Below are 11,183 nucleotides of genomic sequence, written 5' to 3'. Positions count from 1 at the left end.
TCTCTGCTTTTCAAAAATGTAGTATAATTTAGGACAAAACTTTAGATAATACTGAACATGTTTTTCTCCTATCATCACATGACACGTGTATAATCTCTTTAAACATCAACAACACGTGATCAACCCCTTCTTTACTATTAAACCCAACTTTTGTAAATCAATAAAACGTTGATCTAGTAATATAAAACCTGCTAAACTATTGAAATGACTAAAAATTTATAAGTTTGATTCTTGAGAGAGACATTTTATAAGATGGACAATTATATACCCAAAAATGAAGATATATTTTTAGTAGTACAAAAAAATACAACTTTCTTTTACAAACCATCCATCAACAATTCTTCTAAACCCAATAATTGTAATAGTAAAATGATATATTCTTTTACTAATTCCTACACCATAAGAAAAGTAACATTGCATATTTTATAAGCCAAATTAATTCAGACTAATTTGGATCTGTCTGGTTCCTAGAGTTGAAATAAAAAGTCAATCTGGATTGATTGGTTTTAAAATAAAACAATCTAACCATATTCAATGTTTGCTGTTTCAATTAATATTTTGGACTAATTTTTTGTTTTATTTTTAATTTTAAATTTCCCTGTTTATTGTCATAATTGCGACTATAATATTGCGGTTTTGGATTCTCCACAATAATATCATGATCATAATTGGGAACGTGTACCAACAATATCATGACCATTGAGGAGGTGTACCAACAATATCATGACCATAATTGGGGACGTATACCAACAATATATTGGTCTAAAGATATAAAGCACTGGTAGATTTATAGGATAATCAAAATGTCAATAGTTCGATTTCTAATAGCAATATTTATTATGAGAGACAAACACATATCCAAAAAGGATTAGTTACTTATCCAAAATGGTAAGAAAATACCCTTATCGTACTAAAAAATTGGGAACATATTTGTTATATTTTCTCATAATTGTGATAAATACAACATAACTAAAATCCCTATCACATCTACAAAGTAAAATAGTGTTTATACCTTATAATAATTTCAGTAGTTGATTTTCGAATCAATAAATAATTGCATTATCCCTTAAGCATTCAGCCAAATTCTTTCCGGTGGTAGCTAGTAAATATTGGATCTTATCATCACTAGAAAATGAATATCTAGCTATAACCTTTTATGTGAAATAAAGTACTATAATTATTAGTGTTAAAACTATTGCGTTGGCAATGACTAAGCAAGATATCTATCCTAATTCAAATTGTATTTCTAATTAGGTAATGGATATGATTTCCTTTTGTGGAAAAGTCAACATGGTTATGCTATTATGAAAACATTGTATATAAGGTAACAAACAAAGCTGAAAAAAAGGCATTTCATTCGAATCTAGAAAAAATGGATAAGTATTACACTAAATAAATCCTCATTTATCTGCGCAATCACATCCTTTATATACCAATTCCAATTCTATTTTTGACTAGCCAACCTTCCTCCTTCATATTCTATATATATAGGGAAGTGATTTTTTTTTTATCAAAATGTTGTTTTTAGATCAATAATACATGGTCACCACCTTTATTTTGTGAAATGATGTAAATAAAATTATTTATTATTTTTCAGTAGTATAACTTAATTATTGAATCATCAAATATAAATCTCTACCACTATACCCATGTTAGTTTAATTATTGATACTATATTATTGATATTGTATTAGTGATTGTTTTATGGGGAGTGAAATGTGACTAGACATTTTTTTCATATATATGGGTACATTAAAGGGACCCAAGCTCCATCTACCTAATAAACACACATTGTTTATTGAAAAATGTTTTGAGTATATATACAACACATGTATGTATTTTTTTCCTAAAATTATTGTGTATAAATATAAATAATATAAAAAAAATATGGGGATATAAAAGACAAATACACCATATCAAATACTTATTTTTTAAATTTATTTTCACGTGAAACCCATTATACATATTCTTCAGTGCAATACTGCAATGCTCCCTAAGTCAAAGTCAACAAGCAACAACATTAAGAAAACTTAAAAAAAGTGAAAGCTCTGAAATTATTTCTCAATTAAAACAATAAAATATTGTCGCAAAAAAAACCGTGGGGAAAAGTTGTCGTCGCAAACTAGTCCTTATCATGTATATATAAATATTAAGCCAAGATGCAAGAAATCAATTGGTATAATACAAGATTAGTTCTTTTATAAGTACCCATTATCCTTTCATTATAATAAGAACACAAATTCTTGAGATAAAGATTTCCATTACTATAGTTCTATAAACTCAATAGTTACATATAATGACCTCTTCAGATCTCTCTACTATTCTCCCTCGTGTTCTAATTGTTTCTAGAAGAACCGTTCGCAAGAACAAATTCGTTGATTTCGTGGGTAACCTTCCTTTCTCTCAACCCTTCAATCAAATCATGTTTTGTAATGCTGAAAAAAAATAATTTCTTCTATTTTTTGTGTTTATTCCACTGTGTGAAAATATGGTTTTAAATTGTGATATTCAACCCTAACAACATGATTTTGATAGTGTTAACAATTAGATTATGATAACAACATACATTCTCATATCAGATCATAGTCATAATAATGTTTGTAACTTTATCACGACTATAATTGTGGTTCTAATGTTCCTGGTTGTGCTAATTAAATTCTAGAAAAAATGAGTGAGAAACAATTGCTGAGTGATACATTTTTTATTATGTTATGAGTACAATTCTTGCATATTATTCATTTTTATTGTATAAATTCTATTTGGAATTCTTGTATATTACACAACAAAAGATGAAAAATATAACATCTTTTTTCATCAAAGTTGTTAATTAGTTATGATGTGATTTTTCAGGTGAATACCACCTTGATCTTATAGTAGAATATGGTGCAGTACCTGTCATTGTTCCACGTGTATCAGGAGTACACATGTTGTTGGAAAGTTTTGAACCAATACATGGTGTTCTTCTATGTGAAGGAGAAGACATAGATCCTTCATGGTATGAACAAGATACCATAGATCTTTCTGAAGAAGAATTAGATGAAATTAGAAGACTTCATGTTAGTGACACAAGTATTGATAAAGAGAAAGATTCAATAGAGTTAAGCCTAGCCAAGCTTTGCTTAGAAAGAAACATTCCTTACATGGGAATATGTAGAGGATCACAGATTCTTAATGTTGCATGTGGGGGTACCCTATATCAAGATATAGGGAAAGAGCTTTCAAAAAAGTACCCAGAGAATGAAAAAGTGATGCATATAAACTATGATGATTATGATGGGCATAGGCATGAGGTTAAAGTGGTTGAAAACACACCTTTGCATCATTGGTTTAAGGATTCTTTGGAAGAAGGGGAAATGGATATTTGTGTTAATAGTTATCACCATCAAGGTGTTAAGGGTTTGGCACAACGTTTTGTTCCAATGGCATTTGCACCAGATGGTTTGATAGAAGGTTTTTATGACCCAGATGCTTATAATCCTCAAGAGGGTAAGTTTATAATGGGATTGCAATTTCACCCTGAACGTATGAGGAAGCCTGATTCTGAAGAATTTGATTACCCAGGATGCCCTTTTGCTTATAAGGTATGAAAATAGTTTTGTTTTAAATTGTCCTTGTGATTGTAGTCATAGTTATCATTAATACGATTGCGGCTATTGTGGCCATTGTAAATGTCAATTATTCTATGATTAAAAATCATTTTTGACTTCAATGCAGCACAATGCTGTTGTATTGCAGCTCGATACGTTATTATCATTGTGATTCAGAGTCTCAACACAATTGCGGTGTGATGCGTCTCCACAACCGCAATAGTGTGGCCGCTATCTTACTTTATAACCATTGATAAAAAGACATATTATTGCTCCAATATTTAATACATTGGTTTGATCTTGAGTTCATATTTACAATTTTATGGAAACTGATGCAGGAATTTGTGAAGGCAGTGGTTGCTTACCAGAAGAAGCAGAATAGCTTAATATCTGTAGAAAAGCCTCTAAAGCTTAATAAGGAAATGGAAACCAAAAGAAAAAGTATAGTGCGTAGTTTCTCACTTGCTAAAGATCTCTACAATCATGGAATTAACTCCATCCAAGAGTCTGAACTTGAAGCTGGGGCAGAATTTCTTGAGGTACTATCACACAACTCTAGTAGCAAATTGATTCTCTCGTATACCAATTCGTAGTTCTTCTGCAAACTGGTTCCCTTTAAGAAATGGGCCGAACTTTTAGCTACGGTTTCGATAAAGAAAAGAATAATAACTGATAAACTCATTTACGTGAATGGTTTACAATAAAAAAGAAATAATTTTATCCTTGTATATTTCTCATACGGTGAAACAAAAGTTGATTCAAACATACAAAAACAGCATTAAAAATGAATCTGCAGATACCCTAGCGTATCACGTACTACGTATCACGTACTACGTATCCGCACTTATACCAAAGAACCACATATCATGTGACTATGATTCAAACCCATAATATTGCAGTCACACATGCAATTAGAAAACACTTTTCACAGCTTTTTTTCTTCATTTTGAGTTTCCTTTTTCTTGTTTTGTAATGATTTATGTATAAATTTTCAGTCAAACAAAGCCTTGAGTGTGCAACAAGAGATAAGGCTAAAACAAATGGGTGCAACAGTTAGGAATGCAGGATCATACAAAGAGAGAGTGAAGCTAAATGAAGAAAGAGAAAAGTTGGCAAGAAATGTAATGACAAAAATGTCTGTGGAACAATTATCTGATCTCTTGTCTTTCTACAACACAATGGCTCAGATTTGTTCACAAGTAATGGAAATAAAGATACATGGCCTTCAATAATTGTATTTCATCATGCATGAGAATACATCTTTGTCCTAAAATATGTACCACTTAATATTTTTTCGTTTTTATTGTTCAGAAAATATAAAGTCAATATATATTTAATTCTAGTTTTATTTTCCTGACCAATAAAAAGTAAAGAGTACATGGAGTAATACAACTTTGGAATAGAAGATGTGATTCCATCATGTTATATTTTGATAAGGAGGTTCTCTAATATAATTTTTTTTTTAATTTTAACTAGAGGATGTGTGTTTTAATTTCTCTCTAGAGTGTGAAACTTCACTCTGTGTTAAGAGACAAGATGTAATATATTTTGAATAAAGAAAATTCATATTTGCTTAAAATATTTTGTATGGGTTCATATTTTCTCAATTCTATTATTGTTATGTTGTTTTTATACGTTGTTGTATGTAGTATTTTAAATTGTACATTGTAACTATAATTGTGGTCATAATATATATTATAGTTTTAAGAATCTCCATAACATTATTTTGACCATAATTGTGGACGCATCGATAGCATTTTTTCATGATTTCAGTACACAACCACAATTTAGAATCTTGAAGCTATATAAGAATGAAGGTTTCTACTTAATTTATTCTTCACGTTGCCATTCATTGTTAATGTATGGAATGAGAATGGTTGAAAGTTGAATGGAAGAAATAGAAGATTCTTGTGAATACTAAGGTAAGGTAGCAAAGTTTGAAAAAATTATTTAAGTTAAAATTATAATTATTAAATGTTTTTATAGCTAATTATATGTCCTAACACATGGAGTGATACAAAAGAATAAGAGAGTAAATGTGGATCTTTAATAAGCAAGCTTCACTTAATAGAGATTTTGTAAAACCATATTATGAACCAATGACACTTCAATTTAATTTTAGTTAAGAAATGAGGGAGTTGTAGGAAAAATCAATTCTTATGAATCAAAATAAAAGAGAATTTATAATAAGAAATGGTTTATTAATTTTGATTCATATAAGGTACTTATATAACAAGAGCAAATTGAAAATAATAAATATCTTATAGGGTTTATAAAATATCTTATGAATCACAAGACCTATTTTTCAAGATGCATGATTATTACTTCCAACAGATGACCAAAAATTAACATATGAGTATACGTAAAAATGTATGTAATAAGTATTTGTAATAGTAGCTTATGAGTTAGAATGAATTTTATATTATATTTTTTTTAATTATTTTAATATTAAACATTATCTATATTATTTTTATTTCATAATAAATTTCAGTAGTTGGACTATAATCATAAATTTATCATATACGTATCTTAATATTAATGTAATAATTATTTTTATATATTGATTATTAGAAAATATATAAATATATAATTAAAATTGAAAGCATACGTGGATATTCATAAATAATGTGGATATAGGTATAGGAAAATACTACCCATATTTTTTCAGTCTTTCATCCCTATTCCCAAAAGATGTTGCTTTCCAGAATCAAATATTTGACCTCTAATAAATATTAGTTTATTTGTTTAAAATAAACTAGTGGAACCTTACATTAGTATACCAACACATTGTTGGTAAATGCTAGTTTATTTGATTAAAATAAACTATATGAGATTATTTGATAAATAAGCTATTTTAAGAAGTTATTATTATATGCAATCAATATTTAAGGTCAGATTATGGATAAACATGAGCTAGCCCAACTAGTCCATGGTTACTCATTTATTATGTTTGTGTCCTAATTCATGTACAAAACAATGTCATATCTTTGATCAAAAGTATCATTGATTTTTTAATTTCTTTATAATATATACACAATTAAAATGCCACGGTTAATTCGATGAGAAGACTAGTAGCATTTGTCCACTTCTCTAACTCTGAAGACGTCGAAGTAGTTGCCCCCCATTTGATCAATTACATTGCATTCTATAAGAGCTATTGATCATGTCTACTAGTAGATTAACATAACCTCCTATGGTACCTTCTTGCCTTTCTGATTGAGAAAAGTCTTTAGCCAGAAAAAGTAAATGGAGAAGGATAACCTTCTTTCTATATCAGAGTAGTAATCATGGATTAGGGAGAAGGGAAAGAGTTGCCAACCCTTACGGGAATCGAACCTGTGTCTTCGACGAAAGGGCAACCACCTATCCCCACCATATTAGACCAACACGCCTCTTGGTGGCATGGAATCTCCCCTCTCTGTAACCCCGATTATATGATCAATCATATATAACATTTTATATTTTATTTGCAACCGTTTTTTAAGAACATTTTTTTCAACTAAATTAAGTGAGTTCAAATTTTGTAAAGCTGAATAAACAAGCTTATAGAAAAAAGACGCTATAAATATTCTGAAAAAAGCTAGACTTACTGAAAAAGTAGCATTTGTGAAAAATTCATACCAATCCACATAATTATTTTAATTTTGATGTAAAAGGTCTATAGACGGAATTAATAATTTTGATTAACAATATATATATATAATTTTATATGTCGAATTACATATTCATAATAATAATTAATAATGAGAATACTTTATCTAAAATAAATACACATTACATTTAATCAGGGTCTAGGAACGGATCCAAGTATAAAATCTAACTCAATCATCATTTAAAATCAGATTACTTTCGGGTCTAGAATCAAGTCAAAGTTCAAAAATAACTCAATAACATTTTGAATCGGATAAAAGACAAGTCTTTGTCGGCCATGCTCACTCCTAGATAAAATAATTTCTATGAGAAACTCTTTATTTCACACTACTTTTATATGTTTATCTCTGATGGATTGGTTGACAATGGTTTTCACAGTATTGAAGTAATGAATGCATTCCTCAAAAACCATACCAAACTTCGTCTCAAAAATCAAATTTTGAGGCCTTTCTCTTCCCACAAATTATCACCCACAAAACCAAACAAACAATTAACCAATGCACTCAGAATCCTTAACCTTGTTACCCCAAAAAAACGTTCCACTGATATTCACAATCTTAGAACTCACCTTCAACTCATTGATCACATATTGGAAAATAATAATGATAATTATGCAATCAAGCCTCTTGATTCTTCTACTTTCAAAACTACAACTGCAATTACTACTCATTCCTCTGTTCTTATGGAACATGAACATGATGGGTTGGGTTTTGATGTGTGCTTTTTATCATATGCATTGAGCAATTGTGCTTCCAACCGTGACTTTTTGGGAGGAATTCAGTATCATTGCTTGGTTATAACAACTGGGTTTATTGCTAATGTTTATGTTGGAACTTCTTTGATAAGTTTGTATAGTAAATGTGCGTTTTTGGGTGATGCGTACAAAATGTTTGACGAAATGCCTGAGAGAAATGTTGTTTCGTGGACTGCGATTATTGCTGGGTTCGCGCAAGAATGGCGTGTTGATGTCTGTTTGGAGCTCTTTTGTCGGATGAGGGGTTTGGATGGGTTGAGACCGAATTATTTTACATACACGAGTCTTTTGAGTGCTTGTATGGGAAGTGGAGCACTTGGACATGGGAAAGGTGTTCATTGTCAAATATTGCGAATGGGTTTTTGTTTTTACCTCCATGTTGAAAATGCTCTCGTTAGCATGTATTCGAAGTGTGGTGCAATTGATGATGCCGTGTACATATTTGAAAACATGGCTGGAAGTGATGTTGTCACATGGAACTCGATGATTGCTGGGTATGCACAGCATGGACTTGCTCAAGATGCAATTGATCTCTTTGAAGAGATGATGAAGCAAGGTGTTAGTCCGGATGCAGTTACTTACCTTGGCGTCTTATCTTCGTGTCGGCATGGAGGTCTTGTCAAAGAAGCTCAGGTTTACTTCAATTCTATGGTTGAGCATGGTGTTCCACCGGAACTAGATCATTATTCTTGCATCGTGGATCTTCTAGGTCGAGCTGGTCTTCTTTTGGAGGCGCGTGACTTCATCCGAAATATGCCTGTTTGTCCTAATGCTGTCATATGGGGTTCACTGCTCAATTCCTCTAGGCTTCATGGAGATGTTTGGATTGGGATCCAGGCAGCAGAGAGCAGGCTATTATTGGAACCAGGGTGCCCTGCGACACTTCTACAACTGGCGAATCTGTATGCCAGCGTCGGTTGGTGGAATCAGGTAGCACGAGTGCGAAAGTTGATGAAAGACAGAGGTCTAAAACCGAATCCTGGTTGTAGTTGGATTGAAGTCAAAAGCAAAGTCCACAGATTTGAAGCCCAAGATAAATCAAACAGTAGAATGACTGAAATTAGTTTGATAATGCATAATCTGATAGACCACATGAGTAGTTTAGGCCCTCAGACACACGTATGAGGACGAAAATATTTGGTTTTCGTAATGCTAATTCCGTGGTCACGGCTTTCTAGTTTTTCCAGCACCTTGCGATTTGGCATAGGCGGAAACTGGGGGTCTAAATTTTCTGGTCCACGAAATCTTCATGCGTGACGGGCATTCAAGATGCAATGCATGCAATATGGATTGTGCTATCTATGATACTTGTTGAAATTGCGCTTATGCACCTTGCCAGGAAGAAAAATAGACATTTTTGTAGGCTAAGTTGGACATAGTACATTGGGCAAGCATGATATGCAAATAATTATCATTTTTTGCAAAAGAAAAGGGGAAAAGTTTTCATGGACAAAATCAACTGTTACTGTTACATTGAAGCTGACAGCAGTGAAATAATATTGAATATCATTGTACTTGTATATGTATGAAACACTATTATGTTGTTTATGCAAATTTCATTTCAGAAAACATAGCTGTGGGGTTTATACTTTTATTTACAATCTGAAGGGTATCTCAAGTTTTGGTTGGTGTAACATCTTGTGATAAGTTTTGCTGCATTGGATATTAGTTAAGAACCACATAAAACTCGTAAGTAGACTCTGAGGGGAAAATATAGCGATTTCTTATAAAAGTGACGAACCACATAGAACCACGTCTGACACACCAAAACCAGTACTACGAACTATATAACTTTTGGACTATTATCCAAAAAATCAAATTATGCCTTAATAAAGTTGTCAGAATATACTTAACCTCTGAATTTGAAATCACTACTTATTTACCTATTATTAGCCATATTTATAAGAACATTCCGAAGTTATAGTAAAAGGGGGAGGATTAAGGATTTATCGGTGGTAAGATATCATATTGTTCAAGGAACTTCATATGCTATCAGGGTAATGTTTATACAGATCAAATGTGGTTGTTCGAGTTTCATTGTATCCATAGAATTAGATTGGCGAGCTACATCTCTAAAACCAAGCTCGTAAACCAATTCTACGATTGTTATCTTTACAACTCCCATCAACATTAAGTTTTACAGTCAGGTTGAGGTATCCACTTCACAAAACACATTCATAGAATTACTAGGAATATGAACATAACAACTCTAACCCATTGATTGTTGGACTTAATCTATAGTTTCTCCAAATCGTATTTTTATTTTAGTATTATTTAGGAATTTAATAAAACCATTGTTGTCAAGAATCATATAAAATATATAGTGTAGAGTCAAAGTTTTCGTCATGATAGTATTGAATTTTGGTAGGTTTTTGATTGATTGAGTAGACCTTACTATGTTATTCAATTTCACACTCAACCTTAATATATGTTTTCTGGTTTTGTGGATTATTCAAATATAAAGTATTAAAAGTGTAAGTGATAGTTGTAAAATATGGATTAAGCTTAACAAGATATAGAATAAACTACACCCCACGTTTGTACTTGCTTCTCATAAGGTTTAATAATTGAAATTACATAAACATGTGTCCTCTAAATAGAAAAGATGAATGTCATAAATAAGAAATCAAATAATGCAAGAGAAAGAGAAGAAAAAATGTATATACAAGAATGTAAGAGTCTTATATATTGTTATTGTATCGTCCACCGTTCATATTTAAAAAATAATATAAATTAATGATGAATAATATACTTATTGTATACAAATATTTATACTTATGGTGCATATATTATACTCTTAAAACAATTTGTCCAAATATATAAATAAATATAGAAAGGTTTGTTGGGCATGGACCTTCTGGAAGGATACTTTAGGAACTTTGAAATCAGAGAAACAACCAATCTAGAATAAAATTCGATAGTTCGATTTCTGAGAGTGACACTTGTTGAGAGAGACAACCACAAACCCTGAAATAGATTAGTTTCTTATGCAAAAAGTGAGAGAATACACTTAGTTATACAAAAAAAAAATAAGACTTTTTCCAAAACTAATTAACAAATTCAAATACATTGCCGTGTTCATCAAGGTTCCTAGAAGAAACTTCAAACTCCTGAAATTTTCATGTATTGAATGTGAAACATGAATTGATTACTTAAATCTCATTATTATAGTCTTCTACGCGTGCTAGTTTA

The 11,183-nt window shown here is 31.0% G+C and overlaps 2 protein-coding genes across 2 annotated transcripts; both read left to right on the top strand.

Annotated features, from left to right (window-relative positions):
- LOC109353702 (protein NtpR-like) lies at nucleotides 2,176–4,850 on the top strand. Its single transcript, XM_019596057.1, has 4 exons — nucleotides 2,176–2,386; nucleotides 2,850–3,580; nucleotides 3,925–4,125; nucleotides 4,582–4,850. The coding sequence occupies exons 1-4, from the start codon at nucleotides 2,296–2,298 to the stop codon at nucleotides 4,816–4,818; spliced, it is 1,260 nt and encodes a 419-aa protein (XP_019451602.1). The 5' UTR covers nucleotides 2,176–2,295; the 3' UTR covers nucleotides 4,819–4,850.
- Nucleotides 7,583–9,511, top strand: LOC109353670 (pentatricopeptide repeat-containing protein At2g37320-like). The gene is given in 2 exon segments (XM_019596019.1): nucleotides 7,583–9,112; nucleotides 9,114–9,511. Coding segments are annotated over 2 exon segments (1,515 nt in total). The 5' UTR covers nucleotides 7,583–7,625; the 3' UTR covers nucleotides 9,142–9,511.

Source organism: Lupinus angustifolius, chromosome LG08 (genome assembly GCF_001865875.1).
Source record: "Lupinus angustifolius cultivar Tanjil chromosome LG08, LupAngTanjil_v1.0, whole genome shotgun sequence".
In the NCBI taxonomy this organism is placed as follows: Eukaryota; Viridiplantae; Streptophyta; class Magnoliopsida; order Fabales; family Fabaceae; genus Lupinus; species Lupinus angustifolius.
Note: the sequence above shows the minus strand (reverse complement) of the source record. Positions and strands in the feature narration are given on the sequence as shown.